At 39.8% G+C, this 21,778-nt stretch overlaps 1 protein-coding gene across 2 annotated transcripts in view; it reads left to right on the top strand.

Moving 5' to 3' along the window:
• The window catches only part of dcc (DCC netrin 1 receptor), a 368,958-nt gene that overhangs the window by 230,587 nt on the left and 116,593 nt on the right, over positions 1–21,778 (top strand). For both annotated transcript variants that reach the window (XM_086054077.1, XM_086054076.1), the window contains exons 13-16: positions 8,751–8,892; positions 13,906–14,016; positions 15,006–15,200; positions 19,665–19,760. In XM_086054077.1, the coding sequence (XP_085910203.1) occupies positions 8,751–8,892; positions 13,906–14,016; positions 15,006–15,200; positions 19,665–19,760 (544 nt within the window). The remainder of the gene's footprint in view (positions 1–8,750; positions 8,893–13,905; positions 14,017–15,005; positions 15,201–19,664; positions 19,761–21,778) is intronic.

The following is a 21,778-nucleotide window of genomic DNA, read 5'->3' as shown; positions in this document are numbered from 1 at the left end:
ACTTTGGTTAATTTTTGCAAGAAAGATACCAGGGAAATGCATCACAAATCAGACATAATTGTAACCCACAATGCCGCAGACTGGTGACAACAACTTTTAAAGGTTACACAGTGCAACACAGCAGCAGAATAAAAAAAATGTTTACAGAGACAGATAGATGGGTACTTAGCAATGGCGGGCTGATGTGAGATGTGCGTCAGCATCAACGGAAATGAACACAGCCTACTTTGTGTTTTATAACACAATTCAAGACCTAAGTTGTTAATTTTAACACCGCCAAAGTGTCTATATGTATCTACACCACACATGTTAAAGTAACATTTATGAAAATGTTAAATGTTACACCCAATAGTGTGTTGCAGCAACAAAATGCAGTGTTGACAGTGCAGTAATAATGACACTATTGAGTGTTTGGATTAACACTAATAAAATTTCATGCCAACACTATACATTTTGTGGAAAATATACCACTTCTTTAAATAAAACCCATTACAAGGCTTATTTTAAAAATAACTTTTTTTAAATATATTATTAATAAATCCATTTCAGACATCTCATACGAAACCGCAAAAGAGCACAATGTATGTTCTTTCAACATTTTCAAATGAAAACTGCCCATCATGTCAATAATACAATCAGGTCAGACACAACAATAACAATGAACAAATCATCCTCAATTATAAATGCATTCAGGTTATCATCAAAACCCATACTAAAAAGATTTGTGGTCAAAGGAAGTGCCTTATCATTATGAAGATGTTAACAATTTTCCTGAAAGTAGGGATTTTTTTCAGTACCCACACAAACAAACATTCCATTCTGGCATTCAGTTAAATAGTTTTTCATCCAGGAGGTAGTGGCAACACGAGACATTGCATATTGGATAAGATCACAACACCTTGTCTGGATAATTTAGCATCTCTCAGTGTGTAAATGTTTACTTCATTTTGACACTTTTGACTACTGGCTGGTTCACCAAACGTTCCATCATGGGCATGCTGTCACATGAGGAAAAAAATTTGGACCCAGAAACAGAAAGGACAATGGAAAAGTAAAACTCCCTATATACAAAATACAAAGTAACAACAGAGAGTAGGGCTGGGTGCAGAACAAAAAAATACTCTGTAACAACAGAGAGTAGGGCTGCATGCAGAAGGCATGGAAAAAAGCTTAACCTTCCGACACAATGGCACTGAGAAACGAGAGCTTAAGTACTGAGAGAGAGTAGGCCATGCCCAATCCAATAAGACATAATAAAGGTCACGTAATTAAGGACCATAGCAACTGACAATTCCAAGGTCCCAAAACACAGTTACAACCAGTCACATCAATGCATTCATCACCTGATTGGTGCTCAGATGTCGAGTGTTCCTGCACCTTCAAAATTGCCTGACAGTAAAACAGACAGAAGAATATGAAAACAAAACAATTAACATTACATACTCAAGTGGCCAAATGAAAAAACGCTAGAGGTTTGTGCAACTCAATACTTACATAACTAGTTGGTGAGGCTTTGCCTTCAACATTGGTGGAACGACAGTTGGCTTTTCACATCATCTCATTCACATTTAGGAGAATAGGCATATTGCTTCCGCTCATTAGACTGAATTGAGTCAAACGGGCTCCTAACCAGGCCACACAACTCATTTGCGGGTTTGAGTGCGGTAGAGGGCTCCTACAAGTTCACACATAAACATCCAGCCTCTCAATCTGGCTGCCTACATCTGTTTGAATCAAAACATGTTAAATACCGTGTTAATCAACCTGATTGGCCGTGTAGCCCATGTGATGACGTGACATCACAGAAAATACAGCTATGATTGGCCAAGTGGCCCATGTGACCGACAGGCGTCTATAATTTAAAGTAGGGATGCTCCGATCGATCGGGCACCCATAATGATCGGCCGATTTTAGTGAAAAATTACGTGATTGCAATATTTGATCAAAGCCTTTTACTGCCGATCAAAACATCCGATCACCAGCAGCTCATGCTTGGCTGCCGCGAGACGAAATGGCAAAAAAGTTGATTTGTTTAATACGTGACGACGTCCCTCCGTCCAAAAGCATCAATCAAGCCGCCATACACACAACCGCGCATGATCGGCAATAAAAGGCATTGATCGAATATTCCGACCACCGCAGTTGGTGTGAACATAGCATTGTCTGCTGTGTGTGTGGAGTTTGCGTTGTAATACTGTATATGCCATGAAAAGGTACCTCACGGGGGGAGCATGGCCAAAAGTTTCAAAACAACCAACTTAATCCGACATTTGAAAAACAAGCAATTGGGAGACTAGGGTGAGTTTATGAGGCCCACTGCATTGAATAATGTCAAGGCGGACACAGCGCAGTATAAATGGCATTATGCCACAGGGAGATGCATTGTAGGTCACTTGTGGGCAACAGACCCACTATATCATTTTATAATTCACAAAAAGATTAACAGTGACTTTTTTCTCCTTGACAAATGCACAAGATAGTTTGTCTATGCACAAGACAATAAAGTTCCTCAGTCGTTTCAATTTAGGAACTCATTGAGTAGTTTATTCAAGTGAAGCCTGCATGTGACTATTTTTTCTATTTTGATTATATTCTGAACCATGCAATGTTTAGGTGGTATGTTATTTATTGGACTTTTTGCATAATTTTTGAGACTGCTGATTATTTTTGATCCGTTAAAAACTGTGCTACTAAAAATTAAAATTTTGTTTTTTCAGTTATCTTTGTGACTGAGTAATTGTTGTATTGTGCTAGCAACGGTTTTGTATTTCTTCATGCTTTTGAAAATATATATAGATTTCTGTCAAAATTACGGCAAAAATATGGCAGTTTTTTTTTAGGTGTCGCGTTACTGGCTTCACTGTTCATCAATGAGTGACAAAACACATTAGTTCCATTCCTGATCGGCATGCTCCTCGCTGAGCTCAAATGAACTGAGAAAGAAAAAACAAAATCACTTGATGAAATTTCATTCAGTATGTTCTTTCAAGGGGCTGCACTATTGGTTGACCTTAGGTGTGACTGTGAGTGTGAATGGTTATTTGTCTATGTGTGCCCTGTTATTGGCTGGCAACCAGATCAGGTTGTACACCGCCTACTGCCCAAAGAGAGCTGGGATAGGCTCCAACGTGCCCGCGACCCTCGTGAGGATAAAGCGGTTCGGATGATGGATGGATGTTCTCTCAATATATTTGTTTGTTTGAATGAATCAATCCAGAATGTTGCAAAACTAATTTGCAACTCTTGTTCCCATTGGAGTTCAAATCTTGATTTAAATGCACATGAAAATAGAGCTACAACTCAAATGTTGGAAAGGAAAAAAAGAGGCTATAGAAATATGAGCAGCAGCAGAAACAGCCAAAATAAGAGCATTTAAGAATGCTGAGTAAATGAATGTGCATCTGTAGTGAGAATAACCATCCTGCAGTATTTAGCATCAGTTGCGCTGCAGTTTTGCAACTTACTCGCCTAAGGACTGCCAACAAAGTATAAAGTAGTTAGAACACTGACTACATTTACAAGCAGTCAATATACGGGTTAAGGTCAAAATCACGATTTCTGAGTCATTCGAAATAACCCGTTTACATGGCTTGAGCGGAGAGAGTTACCCCAAACACACGCATGGACGGCATGACGCATTTTATGTCTTCTCCGCTTGTTGCTTGCCTCCTTCAATAAAACACATTATATTCATGTCAATCACCGCACCAACCTCCTCGCTTTAAAAGTGCAGTGCCGTACTTACTCTAGCTTTTGCCATGTTTTGTTTATCACAAAAACGTGTATTTCCGGTGGGTTGCAGGCCAAACAGTGCACACACAAGCACTTCCTGCACTACAAAGATTTTCAAGTTTTATACAGAAAGTATAACGCAACTATTTGTGACTGGAGTTTAACACGCAAGACACACATTTAAGACAACTGTGTCATTATTAAACGTTGTTTCAATGAAAAATGTTGAAATTACAATATTATGCCATCTTAAAATTCAAAAAATTGTTTTGGACTAAATAAATATAAAACAACAACAACAACAACAGCGTTGTCAACAAATACAATGCTAATTGTGTCAAACTGCTGTAATTTCTCACAGATAATATGCACAATTATTTTCAGTTCTCCACAGTTGAATGCTACAACAACGTTAGCAACGCCAACAAATTTACCTTTGCTTCAGTTCAAATTAGTTGGATTCTTCCCACGAATGACCGTTCCACATTATTTACACTTTGTCTTTTTTCTTCATCTTTGAAGGTGAAATGGACCCAAAACATCCTTTCGGCGCTTTCCACCAGCATTATTATTACTATATAATGGGCATTATCTCTGACTTTCACCATCGTATCTGTCTCATTTGTTGACTGCTTCCGGGTGACGAGTGACCGACCTCTGAAGTTGGACTCTGATTGGTTCTCTTCTCACTTCGTCCCGTCCGTTCCATTTTCTGAGTGATTATTTTCTCCTACCCGCATATGTTTCCTTCTTCTGATTGGATTTCGTGACTGTGTTTTTTCCTTTTTTTCTTTTGATTGTTGACGAGATTGTCAAGTTAATGTAGTTATGGTTAACGTCTTAATTCATGACTTCTATTTTAGTTTTTGTTTTGTTTTTGTCGAATAAAAATATTGGTGACAAAATAAATGACAAAACATTTTAGTCAACGAAATTAGCACTGGTAGGCAGACTATATTATTTCAAATGTTGCTTTTATTTTGACTCTAATCAGATAATGTAGGTTTGCCAGATGTAGCCAAAGAGTGTGTGATGTGGTATGTTATTGTTAATTATGTTAGAAATTGAGTTAACCCCTTCTCACTGGTGACATGTTTGGTCTCTAGTTAAAGAGGCTCTCAATTCTCCTTCATGCATGGTTTGCCAAAGTGTCCCTCTGTCGGAGCTGTTCCAACATGTATTTAACTTCTGTATTGTTTCCATGGAGACCACACATCCAACTGTGTGCTGTCAAAGTGACTAATTCGTTAATGAAGCACACAGTGATGCCAGGCCTGAGGAAGAGGGGGTCGGGGGGGAGAGGAACGAATATGGAGGTATTTGGCAAACAACATTCTCTTGACTCGACTGCTCCCACCTCCCCTTCATAATGAGATCTGCTGTAATCAATTAGCAGGGTAAGGAGAAGCACAGGGAACAGGTGCACGCTAAATGTTAACGAATTCCTCGGTGGCCCCTGTCACTATAACATTGGATGAATTTTTAAACTGCTAGTTAGACTGATGGGGAGGAACGGACGCCATCACTCTGTGTGGAGTGTTTTTTTTTAGACACCTGCAAACAGATGTATGAATGTGTTTGATACAATATGTTTGCCACATGATAATTTGTACCTATCAAAAATATACTACAATTCATACTGGAACCAATATTAATTTCAGTACATTTAGCAACAGATTTTGGCAGAATTGCTGCATTTATTACTTACTGCCCATTTTGCTTCTTTCATAAATAGGTGAACACTGTTCAACTCAGTATGTGTGCTGTATGACGACAAATGGTACATGCTTTTGGATTTTAATATGCCGCTATACAACTACATTTTCATCTAATCACTTTACTAGTAGTGTTCAAGAGCGATCATGAGAAATGTTATCATTTACATTAATCTAAAAAAAAAAAATCTGGTTTCAGTTGTAAATTAATTTTCTTCAATTAATGGAATAAATGATGAATAAATATTTCAAATAGTCGCATAGTCCAGCCTAACAAATCACCTCAAACAATAACAGAAATATATTAGACTGACTATCATTCAAATTCAGACGTGATCTCAATTGGGAGTTTGGAAGATCTGAACTTCAGGGCTGCTCAGACCCTAAACGTAATGTCAAGTTTATAAAAATAGTGGTAGCTATATGCTACTGAACATATTCAACCTTAAATATTCACCTCTGAAATCTTGATTCAATCAAATATACAATAAAATGTTCCGTTAAAATAATTAGTAGATGTTTTTTAAGTGTCTATAAATAAAACACAGTGAATAACCAAAGACATAATTTTCACCACCAGGTTCTAGGCTTGTCGCTTTAGTCATCATTACTCCTACCGTTAGTTTAACTGAGACTGCTGCTACCTCTACTACTACTACTGGATTTATTAGACGATTGGGCGCACCGTATTATTAGGCGCAATATCAATGAATGGGTCTATTTTAAAATATTTGCATAAATATAGCTTACAGGTATAAGGTGCATTATTTTTGCGAAGCATTATACGTCAAATAATTTGTTCGAATTGTACTCTGTGCTTTTTGATACTGATAGTCTTAGCGCTATTAGGGTGGGTTCAGACCGCACATGAAATATCAGGTAGCAACACGTCTCGCTTGCTTATATTCACGTGGAACTACACAGGGCTTGCTTGAAACGGAGGAAGGGATCCTCCGACAGACAAAAAAAAAAATTATCATGACTACTAGTCAATTTGGGGTCACTGATAGTGTAGTGGTACACACGCCTGAGTTGTGTGCGGGCAGCATGGGATCGATTCCCGCTCAGTGGCGGTGTCTGTGTGTGCCCTGCGACTGGCTGGCGACCAGTTCGGGGTGTAGTCTGCCTTCGCCCGTTGACGGCTGGGATAGGCTCCAGCAACTCCCCGCGACCCTGTATAGGATAAGCGGTTTGGAAGATGATGATGATGATGATGATGACTAGTCAATTTGGTCTACTTACTGGCTAATGCTAAATGCAATGTCTTGGTTAACAGTTCAACAGCTGTAGACTAGTCAATGCACTAATCAATGCATCTATTATTCAACATTTTTTTCTTTCTATATCTGTGACTAACAGCTTGCCAAATAATATGACCGTAATGTATCGACAGTCAACACGTTACTAAATCAGTTGTTTACAAAACGCCAGGAAAACATTATTTCTGTCTGAATATTTGGGGGCTTGGAACGGATTAGGGCATTTACATGGAAAACGTGTCTCTACTTTCAAAATTTTCTACTCAAGAAATTTCTTCCAGAACCAATTAATTTCGTAAGTAGAGGTACCACTGTATGACAAACACAATGCTGCCTTTTAAGGGAAAGCAAGGAAAGTCTATCTAATCTAAGCAGTCTACGTAACAATATGATCGATCTGTATGTACAGTAATTATGTATATGATGAAGCTACATATGCTATAAGCTAAATATTAGCTGGATATGTGCATTTGTGTGTTGAACTTGTTGGCATTAGATTAGACATACTTAGCCGATGCTGACTTTGGGTCATGAGCCGCATCGCGTCAGTTCGATGGCTAGCCGAAGGGGCCGGCCGGGCCGACCCGGGCAGGATCACCCACCCCGCGAAGACAACTAGTGCCACCGTGGTATTCCAGCGTAGATCCGTGGGAAGGGCCGGGCGCACGCCCAGAGGCACCACCGCCGCGACCCACAATAGGCGGCCGGTATGAAGGGAGCGGAGGGGCTGACCGAGAGGACCACGGCAGTTCAAGTGGGGGCGAGCTTCTGTGCTATTGCGACGCAGCTTCGGCGCGCACACAATTTTAAAAGTTTTTTTAATTGGTCGTACTTCATTCGTCTTCAGGGACTCCCCATCCCCGCATTTCCCCCCATTTTCAATGCAAACCTATATCGAATGTATATCCGCAAATTTTGGGGCTTTGTAATTTTTGTCCCCCACCATCCCCCCCCAATACATTTCAATGGTCGTCAATAATACACAGATTTTCACGGGCCAGCCAGGTCCCTGCACCCCGCGAATAGCGGGTCTACTAAACGTAAGCATAACGCCATTTGCAAGTCACTAACCCAGGAAAAGAGGAGTACCAGTGTACACTACTGTATATGTGCTTCAAAATTAATGTGGGCGAAGAGAAGGTCTATGTCTACATGGAATGGTTACCTTTCTTTTTTCCACAAGTGGAGTTACTGTTTCCTGTTGTGTCACCTTGAATTATTCTACCCATTCAACTATAATCCATTGCATTGATAAACTATTTCCGTTTCTGGTGAATGTACATTATTTGACATCTGATCATTTTGAAACACTTGTCATTAGTGTATAGATACTGTATGCGAGATGAATTGCATTTGAAAATATGTATATTCACCACACATTTCCTCCAACTTGTGTTTATGATTAGGTACTCTATGCACACTTACACCAAATAGAAGCTACATAGCTCTAATAAAATGGAAAATGTGACCTTTTAGACAAACTGGAATAAAGGAGAAGCGTGCATAAAGAAGCACAGAGTAAAGGGTGAATCATCTATTTGATTAATACATTTTGTAATCCATTAGTCTTAATTCATTAGTGTGCAGAAGCCAATGAGTATGGAATGGCTGATAGCAGCTGTCTCAAAGCATTGCACACTTGGGCCCTGGCAAACATCTGTTGTGTGTGTGCGGGGGTGAATGGGTGTGTTTGTGTGTATTTGTCCGGGTAGGTCGAGGTGTGTTGTTAACATGCAAATGAAGCACTTAGCATTCACTCAACATACTGTACAACAAAACAAACAGAAAACGTCCACATACTATAAAGATAAACACCTATAAAGTTAAACACATAAATTATGGGAAGTGAAACTTTGACTACTACTGCCTAAAATTTGAATTATTTAATAACATATGACACTGTACTCACTCTTTGCTGCGGTCAGTAAATGGAAAGTTGAAATGGATTTTGGTTTATGAGTGTCCAATCATTGGGAACACCACAGCTCGTGATTATTTCATTGTTGTCCAATCACAGTTCTTATTGTTTCTTTTGATTTTTCAGAGCATAAAAGTGTCATGGCAGCCACCTCCACGCAGCGCTCAGAACGGCATCATCAGCGCTTACAAGATCAAATATAGGAAGACCGGGCGCCGTGGAGACCAGGAAGCCATTGAACCAAACAACCTCTGGTATCTTTTCACAGGTGGGAATCAATCCATTTTGTTCAGTTTTTTAAAGAAAAGCACAGCTTGATTTACATTACGAGAGTTTTATCTTGAAACAATAATTTCTTGTTCGAGAAATTGGAGGAGTTTGAAGGGCTTGTGAGCATTTTAAGCTTTCTAGTAGGAGTCTGAAACAATGAATGCTAAGGAAGTCTTTACTACAAAAGCCTAAGGCTTCTTCAAATTTGAAATGGGTTCACAATGTGCTTTTCATTCCTTTTTTCTCTTGTTTTCTTATCTGAAGTATAAATTCATTTGCATACGTTTACCTTGTGTATAGTATTTGGGTGTCTGTGTGCGTTTTTCATACTGCCACCAGCTATTTTTCCAATGTAGATTTGTGGGATTTAAATGAAACCGATCTTCCTTTTCATTATTTTTTTACTGAGGTTATCTTCATCTTTATGTTCACTCATTTCCCATTGTCAGGTTTGTAGCGTGGGTGTAGGTTTGTGTGTGTGTACGTGCGTGCATGTGAGTGGTTAGTTTATGTCTTGCGATCATCATCAGTAATCACACCAAGAACATCTTTATTAACACAAATTTTATTCATGTTCAATCTATGCACAGTTCATTCATATGTAACAAAGGTTTTTCTTGTCTCAGTCAATAAAAAGAGAGAACGATAGATAAAAATTAGATTAGCTTTGTTATTTTTCAGAGCGGAAAGGTGTTTTGCCGGACAGACAAACATGACTATCTCTTCAAATCAGACAAATGAAAATGGATCAAAATGAATCACAAAAAGGACAATGCCAGGAAGTTAGGAAAGAAAATGCATCGAACAAGAATTATTTTTTTTTCAGTAATTTGGTTTTATTTCAACTGAAGGGGCATTACTTGCCACTTGAAATGACACTAACATAATTGAGTTGCTGCTTTTGCTTCTTTTTGATCGAAGTGACACAAGAAATGAAAGTGAAAATCGCATTGACTTTAATGGTATTATTTTCCCCTGCTGAGATGGCATTCTAAAATTCAGCTGGTAAGTTCCGACAATACAAACACACCCACAAACATGTGCACACAATGCCATCACACACATAGTCACGCAAGCAAGCAAAAAATGTATGTTGCAATGACATTGCGCTGAAGTGCTTTATGTTTGGTTGGGATTTGCTTTTTAAATTTCATTCATTCTTTTGTCCGGGCGGTATTAATATGAGCTGTAGTAAATGAAACTGCTCGAATGCAAATCCTGCATCATAAGCCAAAACGTGAGCGGATGTAGAATTGGCACCATAGATTGTGAAATTTAAAATAGAACGATGTGTAATCATTTTATCTAGTTGAAAAAACACCAGCATCAAGAAACTTGACAGACAAATATGTCACTGGACAACAAACTTCAACACTAAGGGTTTCGAACACAGTGCAGCTGGACTCGAGCATACTATAAACTGGCCCTATACTGATTAATGTGCCGAAGCAAGCCTCAATGTACTTCTTTAGGAATTTGGTTCATCTTTGTGTCAAGATGGGCGTTTCTGCGAAGAGTTTGCGTGATCTCCCTATGTTTGCATGAATCTAAGGATCATTTAAGACTCTGGACCCTATTATTGTGTGTGTAAGTCTAGCGCAAAGCGCAATCTAACTGTGTACATGGGTGGAGTTTTCTTTGTTTTGGTGTTTTCGTAGATGGCCGCAGTTAGAAAGGGGTGTGTTTGCCATTGTAGGGGGGGAACACAGCCGACTGGCTTTCTGGCCAATAAAAGCGACTCCTGTCATTCCCTTTAAATTCATTGTAGGAAAGGCGCGTGGTCTACATGGCAAACGCAGAAACTGACTCGCTGGAGTCCATGCATGAGATCAACACACACAAATTATGTTTAAAAGGAACTCCAAGATGATCTCCACTTGCAGACAATGTAAAGTTGGCTGCTGTGAAGTGGGCAAATGGAGACCACCTTCCACCCTCGATTGTGTGTCCGTGTATGAAAACGTCCCACTACCTCCCCACCCATGGCTGTGCCGTGGCCAAACTAAATTAAAGATGATAATGATAATAATGCCTTCAAAGTATTGATTCATACAATGATTCAGAAGGGTTCAATGCACAGTTGTCATATTTATGAACAGAATTTGATGACATCCAACACATATTAGCATACCGCAGAATCTGCCTGCACCTCGATCTAATTCATAAAAATCGCATTACATCATCTTTACAACAACGTAGACTTGCCCCGAGTTGGTCTAAAGTCTAATCTATTTTCAGTCACAAAACTGTTAAGTGCGCCAGGTACGCATAAAGGCCTAGATGCACCAATCCGACGACGGGGCGTTGGATTGCGCCATCTGATTGATGTAGACGAACACCGTCATAACATCGGAGCCCGTCAGGCAGCGTTTGGCGGGCGTTTAAGCATGTTGAATCGGCGTTGTAAATCGTGACATTTGGTCACTCTGATTGTCTGTTAGCTCCCAAATCAGCGCAAGTACAGGAAGTAACAAATGCGGATGAACAGTTTTGCTGTCTTAATGTTTTTATAAGTACAAGAGCAGTTGAAAGTAAGTATTACACGATACTTTGTCAAGAATGTGAGAGTTTGCTTCTCATCGGAGTTCATCGTGAGTGAAAAATGTAGCTGAATGCATTTTAAGAGGAAGCTCAAGACACACCTTTTTAGTTTGGCTTTCAACAACTTTTAAATAATTTATCTTTTCTTTTGATTGAAGATAATTCTATGTTTTGCTTTGAATGTTTTAAAGCACTTCGAGTTGCATTTTTATGTATGAAAAGTGCTATATAAATAAAATGTGTGAAATGTGATTGTTTGCATTTTTATAATCCACCCCCAGCCAATAGCTTTACGGTTGGATTTTTCTAACCATGAGGAATAGTGACTAGCGCCGCCGATGGTATGGAGGGGTATTACATCTCATGCATGTGCAGATGGTACTTTAATGGTTAGCGTCGCTGTCTGTCGTTGCGGTGTATTTTTCCAGCACGACGTGCCGAAGGTTGGCCCGACGACATAGGTTGTAAGCGTCTGTCACGGTTGGCTAACGTCGGATTGGTCTATCTAAGCCTTAAAAGAAAATTCCCTCGGTCCGCTGTAATGGCCAGCATGGCACAGTGCCGTGCTGTCTACGGGCAGGAGGCGGGGTACACCCTGAACTGGTTGCCAGCCAATCACAGATGCTAAATCCCCAAACATAGTGAACTGGACTTACCCCGAAATGAAAATCAAGATGCGTCTGTTTTTACGCTGAGTGCTGTCTACGAAAATAGATTCCTCTATATTTCCCCGCGTCTCGCCCCAAATCAGCTGGGATGGGCCCCAGCTCACCCGTAACCCAAGTGACGATAAGCAGGATAGAAAATGGATGAATGGATAGTTGACTGTGACACCACCATTTCATCAACTGGCGCCACTATTAATACATGCTGTGTCAACACATAAAGTAGAATAAATGTTGGCTGACATTTACAACAATACACGATACAATCCATTGCCTAATTGGTCTGTATAAGAGGCTAATGATATCCCCAATTGTTTCCCAAATTAACACTTTTTACTGTCTGTTTGGTTGATGCTGCTTTCAATTTCATGATTTTTTTGTTTTTTTGTTTTTGTTTTTTTTGCCTGCTGGCTGGCTGGATACACCTTACTACTCATGAGCCTTAGTGATATTCACTATTTCAAAGACACTAATCAACAGATATGGGGACTTTACACTTTTTTGATGGTCTGTCCTCCATCCGCGTCACGGGCACCCTTCCGTCCTCGTCCCTCCGTCCTGATTCATAAAAATAATCATCCTCCGACCCTGTCTGTCCTCGTCCTTTTGAAGCACTTCCACCCTTACATTCCATCGGTCAGTTAATACATACCTTCTCCAATCCATGGTATTGCATGTGTTGAACCACTAGAGGGCAGATTATGTCTGTGCAGTGTTACTGCAGGGAAGACACATGATAATGTTGTGCAGGTGGCTGTGTGGTATCGCAGAAGAGAACAGTGGTCTTGCTTTTTAAAAGTACCCAACAAAACACGTAAATCGGAACTTGACCCGGTTAGGGACGAATAGAGGGATGAAAACCCACTTCCGTCCTTGCTTAGTCCATCCTTTTTAAAAGACTTCTGGTCCTTTGTCTGTATGTCACAAAATGGGCCTCCGCCCCTGGGACGGAATGCTCATCTCTGCTAATCAACAACATAATTTTTAACCAAATTCCAACATACAAGTATATTTTAAGCATCTTTAAGAAAGTAATTTGACTTTCTCTCAGGATACATACCTTTGAATAAGTCTTGTGCCTCAGGGACTAATGATATGGTTTGAAACTATGTCATGCTCTCAATCTCAAGTGATGTAAAATTGTTTCATACCAAGGACAGAGGGGATGATGTTCTGCCAGGATATTGAGTGGAGTTCTGAACAAACTGCAAATATCCCAATTGCAATTTATTTTGAGGGTGTTGATGGAGGTGTACATAGAAGGTCAGAAGGACTACATTATGTCTTTGTAAATCTAGAGAAAATCTATGACAGGGTACCCAGAGAGGAACTGTGGTACTGCATGAGGAATCCTGAAGTGGAGTATGTTAGAATAGTGTGGGGCATGTATGAGGGTAGCAGAACAGTGGTGAAATGTGCTGTAGTTTAGGAGATGGTTTAGGTGGAGGTGGAACTGCATCAGGGATCAGCTCTAAATCCCTTATTTTTTGCAATAGTGATGGATAGGCTGACAGATTATGTAGGATGGAATCCCAATGGACCATGATGCTTGCAGATGACATTGTGATCTGCAGTCAAAATCATAGCTCATTTGATGAAAAAAAAAAAAATTACATTATCTGTTTTTAAAAATAAATTCTCATTTAAAATGTATGTGATTTGTATGACTTTATTTTCATATCATCTAATTTCTCCCTCCAGGTCTTGATAAGGGCAGCCAGTACAGTTTTTCAAGATAAATTCACATGTAAAATGTATGTGATTTGTATGACTTTATTTTCATATAATCTCATTTCTCCCTCCAGGTCTTGATAAGGGCAGTCAGTACAGTTTCCAGGTCGCAGCCATGACCACGAATGGAACAGGTCCACCCAGTGAGTGGTATACAGCTGAGACACCAGAGAATGATTTGGATGGTGAGAAATCACAAAGCGAATACGTGTGTGTGCGAGTGTGGGTGTGTGCGTAGTGTATTCGTGTATTTGTGTTTGTGTGAGTCCAGTGATCTGTGAAACAACATGTAAATACCTCCACTATCCCAACATACTCATAAATATTTAACTAGTTGAAAGGGCACAACACATGAATAGATGGAAGCTTTACTTTGGGAGTGGAGGGGGACGAATGAAAAGGAGAGAAGAAATACAATCCAATTCTACATAATTAATGAGTTTTATAAATGATGTAAGAAGAGTATTGCTTCAGAAAGGCACTATATGTAAACAAAATAGCTTTTGGGTAGAATGCGTCTGTTGCGCTCCTTTACAAAGAGAGTTGTTTATTTAGGATTAAACATCAGTTTTGTTATTATTTTATTTGCGGTAGGGCAGAATCAAAAGAACAAAATTGTGAGCTGCAAAGTGCTGAGGGACAAAAAAACCCACAAGGTAGTTGTGTTACCACAGTGTTGGGCAGAACCATTAATCTAATTGAATTATTACTCAATGGAGAACAATAATGTGATGACCTGATGGAGAGTTTGAACACAGTGACAAGGTTTATTGTATTGTATTGTATTGTATTGTATTGTATTGTACTCAGCTAGCACTGTTAGCATCTGCTAGCAGTAGTAGCTGGCGGCAGGTGTAAAGCCAGTAATTTATAAAACGAAAGACTCTATAGTGCATGACCAATGCAGGCAGATCCAACAAGATATTAGCAGCAAGAAACAAACAAACAAAATATTTCATTAAAGCGGTGAAGAGGCGTTAAATACAATAGTCTAATTACACAAATGAGACACAATTAGCTGTTCATTAATAACTTCAGAAAGGAGTTGATTGACCGATATGTGAACAAAAACAAAACAAAAAAACAGACAGGACGTGAACACACAGGAACCTAAAACATATCCCCTTTTTTGATGACAATTTGTTTTTTGTGTTTTTTTTTTTTTTTTTTTTAGAGAGTCAGGTTCCGGACCAGCCCAGTTCTCTGCATGTCAGGCCGCTTCCCAACAGCATCATCATGTCATGGACTCCTCCCCTCAGTCCCAGCATACTGGTCCGCGGTTACATCATTGGCTATGGGGTAGGAAGTCCGTATGCAGAGACGGTTCGAGTGGACAGCAAGCAGAGATACTACTCCATTGAAAACTTAGGTGAGAAGAGGGAGGAGGGTGACACACCTCCAAACAAAGATGATGCAGTACTACATTAAGAAAAAATGTGATACAGCTGTGATGCCAAAGGCAGAACTAATGCGCTTAGCTCAGCAATCGGTGTTGCAGTGACGACAGAAGGCCTGTCCAATAGGAGAGGGGATAGCTGGATTATTTCAGAGCACTAACAGCAATAGACTAAACTGTTACTTCCTTGTAAGCGCTTCCAAATATAGTATAATATAATATATCGTCATCATGCGCTGCACCGTGGCGAACACCAAGAAAACCAATTGCAGCATGAAAAGGCCTTAAGTAACTTGCAACTTAAATTGAAGGCGATACTGTGGCCGTTATTTTTTTTTAATTGTAAATGTGTGGTGCATTTTAAAATGGAACCAAAATTATACACTATCCATAATTGCGCTAATACTATGAAACTATCATCCATCCATCCATCCATCCATTATCTGTACCGCTTCTCCTCACAAGGGTCGCGGGGCGTGCTGGAGCCTATCCCAGCTGTCTTTGGGCAGTAGGCGGGGGACACCCTGAACTGGTTGCCAGCCAATCGCAGGGCACACAGAGACAAACATCCGCACTCACAATCACACCTAGGGGCAATTTAGAGTATCCAATCAACTTACCATGCATGTTTTTGGAATGTGGGAGGAAACCGGAGTGCCCGGAGAAAACCCATGCAGGCACGGGGAGAACATGCAAACTCCACACAGGGAGGCCGGAGCCGGGATCGAACCCACGACCTCTGAACTGTGAGGCGGACGTGCTAACCAGTCGACCACCGTGCCGCCATGAAACTATCAATAAATCCAAAAATATTTGTAAACAAATTTCACTCATCTTAGACATCCCAGCCTTTTATGATCTATTTTTATTAATATGTGTATCACAGCCTTTTATTGTTTTTTATTTATTGTATTGTTTGTAAAGTGCTTTGTTACACCTCTAGCTGTTATGAAATGCTGTATTCATCCAGCCATTATCCATACCGCTTCTCCTCACAAGGGTCACGGGCGTGCTGGAGCCTATCCCAGCAGTCTTCGGGCAGTAGACAGGGGACACCCTGAATTGGTTACCAGCAGGGCACACAGAGACAAACAAACATCCACACTCACAATCACACCTAAGGGCAATTTAGGGTGTCCAATCAACTTACCACGCATGTTTTTTGGAATGTGGGAGGAAACCGGAGAAAACCCACACAGGCACGGGGAGAACACGCAAACTCCACACGGGGAGGCCGGAGCCGGGATCGAACCCACGACCTCTGAACTGTGAGGCATATATACATATATATATATATATATATATATATATATATATATATATATATATATATATATATATATATATATATATTCTTTGCCCCTGTCTGGTTGGCCACCCCTGCTCTAGAGAATGGGGGCTTCCAACCTGAGCTGGTCTAAAACAGGAGACCTTTTATTTCACATATATATATATATATATATATATATATATATATATGTTTTCTTTACGTATTCTATAAATATAATTTACTATAACGTAGTATATTATATATGTGAGAATTTCGACAAATCTCTCCCCATAGATTTTGGTCTATGAGAAGAAGTGACAGTACAACCACAGTGGAAATTTTGCCGGCTTAAACAGCACATTTGGGTTAGCCTGGTGTATTAAATACCGGTTATTTATCAGTATGAACGGCAGGTCATCGGCATCAGAATATACAGAGTCATTAATTGCCTTTGAAAAGTAATCCGAGGGCTCTCGCCAGGAGTTGACTTGCTGCTAAAGCTGCTAACCGCTAACACTGGAGCTGTCGCTAAACGCTGGCAACAGGCGCTTTATAACAAAATGTCAGCATAAATAAGTACTTTTTTAGTTTCCTTAATTAGCGATTCAATTTGATTTCGGAACAACATTATGTTGTTGACATCAGTGGCAACAAGTTTGTGATGGCAATATAAAGGCTCCAACTACACCCAGGAAGTCGAGTCAAGTCAACCGTTAGACCGCAACATGCTACCTAGAGCAAGTTGAAAATAAAAGCATACTAATGCATTGATGTCCATATATTATTTGGTAATGTAATGTGGCCTTCCAACTGCGTTGGTGGCATATTGGTGTAAATCGTCGTGCATAGCATGGGTACTTGTAGCATTTGGCTTGACTTCTTCTTTGTGACAGACACTGCATTACCCACAATGCTTCTGTTCCATCACGGATGAACTAGGTTACCACTACTGCACATGTGCATCACAGACAGGAATATAGCCAGCGGAATAAGCACTTGCTTGGTTTTCTTAACTAAAGGTTAGCTAAAAGCATGTTGAATGTGCCACTCTGACTCTGATGATGCCATGTTGAAAACAACTGAGAACATCAGTAAAATGCAACATTGAGTGCATGATTTTGTAAACGTAATACATCATTTTAAAGACTGTTGTGAGCATTAAAAATTAAGTGACGGTGGTTTGCCTGTTCATACTTGTACCATTTTTGACAGGATTTGCTTGCCCGGTTCCAAAAGACTTAACCTGTTGGGGCACCACACTTTGATGACCTATATTTGTTTCTTCTTCATTGGGGGTTTAAGTGATTTCATGTGTTGGCACATAAGTGTGTGTGTGTGTGTGTGTGTGTGAGGGGGGGGGGGGGGGGGCATATGGGTTTGTGTGCATCTGCATGTGTCGCACGCATATGTTTGTTTGTGTGCAATGTGATGCAGGGCTGCTATAAAAAAGTACATAGCGACTCTCAGAGGTGGTAGGATGTTGAATGCATTTGTATATGATTGACTCACAGTTTGTTTATTAAGATGTTGTTGGGTTTTTCTTGCCTTTACAGTCAAAATCCTTTTCTCATTTTCTTTTGTTGCATAAATAAACTATTGATTTATTTAATGATTGCACACATCAGCAACAACAGCCTACTTATCAACAGCAAATATTTAATCAACAATGTTATCCACACTTTCCATAAATCAACCTGCTCATGCCAAGAAGTGCCAATATTGACATGGCAACCCAGTGTGTTGTAAATTAATTGTGATGATGAAATACTTATTTAATTCTAATCAATAATTTAGAGGAATTTAATAAGAGAGCTGCTTGAGGTGGAAATCATCTCTTCCTTTGCACGCAACAAGCAATTTGCATGCCAAAAAGACGTTAACAAATTGTGTGAATGCTTTTACGCAGATGCAAATTCCCATCTCGGGTCTCTAATGGAACAGTAATGAAAGAGTCATATTGCATGCACAGGGTGGATGGAGTCTGCATACAGTATGTACATGGCATTTATAATTCATGGTGATCATTAATGCACGCAGTGAAGCGCTCGGGGAGCAGAGAGGGTGTTTGTTTAACTGATGCAAGTGTTGGACGCTTAACAGAGAACATGCAGCATCATCACTTCATGAGCATGGCTCCATAATAAGGCACTGAATGACAATCACTCGTTCATATCGTAACATGCTTCTGCTGCCATCTCTCAAGTGGATTGAGCAAAGGGAAAGTTTCAAACAGGTCATGTTTCAAATAAGACTTTAATTTTAAACCGGACAAATTGCCAACACCTTGTCAATGTTGGAAGTGTGGTTAGGCAAGTCATTAAAGGCGAAGTCAAGGCAAACATATTTTTTTTAAGAATATGTTCTATGCAAGACCAGTAGTTGAAACAAGGCATTCTGATAAATATTGCGTTTGTGGATTAAGAGTTAACCCACCCATGTTTATCCATCTCTGGTGGCGGCCATTTTGTCACTTCTGTCGACTGAAAATGACATCACAACTTCTCAGGGCTCAGGTGAGAAGATTGGTGAGAAGTTACCAATCACGGCTCACCTGTTTTCTGAAGCTAAGCCGTGATTGGTCGTTACCTGAGCCCTGAGCAGTTGTGATGTAATTTTCAGTTGACAAAAGTGGCAAAATGGCCGCCCCCTGAAATGGCTAAAAATAGGTCGATTTTGCTGCTCAACTCATATTCCACAAATGTAATATTAATCAGAATGCCGTGTATCAACTAGTGGACCTGCTGGGAAAATATTCTTAACAAAAATATGTTTGGGTTGAGTTCCACTTTAAGTGTATAAAAAAGAAACAGCAAATGTGGCTGTTTGCTATCAACTACAATGCTACTTAATAACAGGAAGCCCCTTTTCACACTGAAAAAAACAAAAAATGTGTCCATGTGTCCAAATACCATAAATCTCCTTAAACATACTAAGCTCATCATTTTTCTATCAGTAATTTCCTGGATTGCATTATAGTTGTCTTTTAATTAATAAATTGCCCATTATTTGTCTATCAATGTGTACAAATTATTGCTGTATTAAATTGCTGATAATGACAAAATAAAAGTAAAAACTAAGGAAGCAAATGACTTTAAAAGTGTTATTCATAAGTGCATGATGAGCGGAATGTCACCAAAGAACTTTCTCTCCCTGTTTCTGTCTGACAGAGCCAAGCTCACACTATGTGATTTCCCTGAAGGCCTTCAATAACGCTGGAGAAGGAGTTCCACTGTATGAGAGTGCTGTCACTCGATCTCTGACAGGTAGGATATTTATAATCACGCTTACTGTGGTGTGAGTTAATGCGTTTTTGTTGTTAAAAAATATGACGAGAATCAATAATACTGATACTACCAGTAGTATTAATAGCAGTACAAATTACAAGATCACAGCAACTATAAATGACATTATATTAGGCAAATGTACAGTGCAACCACTAAGATCTTTGTTCATGAAAGCTGGCAGATATATTATTTGTTCCTTCATAACACCATTCTTAATATATAGGCAATTTCTTTTGCTACCATTTTACAAAAATTTTACAAGTGTACAATGTTAATAGTTAAGTCAAAGAACAAAATTTTACCCTATCTTAATAAGGGATAACTTATTATGGTGAGACTGGAATCTGACTGCTTTTCATGTTCTCCCATTTACTTCACATAACCTACAGTCTATATTCTTCTTTATGTCTTCCTAGTCTCTGAACTAAGAAGCAGGGCTGCTTGAAACATAAAATGCTAAAATGCAAGTTTTATAAATCTAGCAGTTCTCTATTCATAAAGCTGCCTTAAAGTGAAATAAGTCCTAAATCGGTCTCACAATCGCACCAGGAGATACACTTTGGATTTACACTTATCTTGATGGTAGGATGATGAAGGGACAAAGAAAACACAATTAGAGGCCACCCACCTTACTGCTATAGTCCCTAACATTGCATTTCATTATTTATGATGACCTTTACCCATGTTTGTATTTTCCTTTGGTCTGGGTAAGGGAGCTGGCATGGTAATTGTGTTTGAATTCAGACAAAGAAACAAAGAACTTGAGATAACAAATTCATGGATTCACATGGGTGGTCTCGTCCTTTTGCCAATCCAGTCAGGCATCACGTATACGCTTCACTCTGAATGGCCATTCTATGCTCTGTTTTGACGTAAAATCTTAGACATATCGTCGTTTACGCATGAGAGCAGGCCTGGCCAACCCGTGGCTCGCAAGCCACATGCGGCTCTTTTCCCACTTTCATGTGGCTCTTCAGGCCTTTTTCCGACTGTATTTAGCAGGGTACAGCGTGCCTTCGTCAGTCCCATCCATTGTGTGTGTGATGGGGGCAGTGAGCTCAGAATGGAGCGTTGCTTAGCGGCTGGGTATGTCTTCACCTCTAATGAAGTATTCTATCCTAAAGCAGCATCGCCATGATATCAGAAAGCCTTGTCAATAAGGGAGGCGCTGGCCGAGTGATTCAGTGCTATTTTTTACTGCTTTTGGATAATTTATTTACAGTTAACGACATGAGGACAGTGGGGGGACCCTTAACTCATTCACTGCCAGGCATTTTCAAACCCTCTTTTACCTTAACGTTTGAAAAATGTGAAAAAAAGACAAATACGTTTCTGGGATTGAATGGCTGAACTAACAAAAGAGAAATAAATCTGTCAATGGCAGTGAATGAATTAATATATACAGTGCATTTATAAACAATGAAAGGCACATCTCGTCTCCTCCGCCTACTCCATAAAATGAGCAAATACAGAGCTTGCTTTTACATTTTGTCAAGACGCGGTCTCCTTCTCGTCTAAACCAGTGCAAAAAAGCCTGACTTTTAACTTCCTGGTAGGCTGCTACATCAGCACTTCCAAATATGGGCACAATGTTGCGCGGACCTTTCATATTGAGCAAGTGCAGTGTGTGTGAGGCCTGATGGCTCATTTGAACGTGGATGGATGGATGCAACGGATTACAGTCATCAAACAGTTTGCCAGGTACAGTGGTACCTCTTCTTACGAAACGGCTCAGCAGGAAAATATCGCCTCTTGTTACGAAAGAAATTTCAGGATACGAAAGGTAAAAATACAGTATGGGCTGCTAGCCCCAGAGTTTCCTGAACGCAACATACTCATAGCTGCTCTGCCATTGGCTATTACCTAGCATCTTCCATTGGCTAAGAGGGACCTCTACCATATGTGTCTATGTGTGTAGATAGACAGGTAGATAGATATATGTGTGATGGATATGTCTAGTATGCAGCATCCTCGTCATTCGCCCTTCGGGCCTTGAG

Source organism: Filicampus tigris, chromosome 15 (assembly GCF_054856515.1).
Source record: "Filicampus tigris isolate MCC_2025a chromosome 15, RoL_Ftig_1.0, whole genome shotgun sequence".
In the NCBI taxonomy this organism is placed as follows: domain Eukaryota; kingdom Metazoa; phylum Chordata; class Actinopteri; order Syngnathiformes; family Syngnathidae; genus Filicampus; species Filicampus tigris.
Note: the sequence above shows the minus strand (reverse complement) of the source record. Positions and strands in the feature narration are given on the sequence as shown.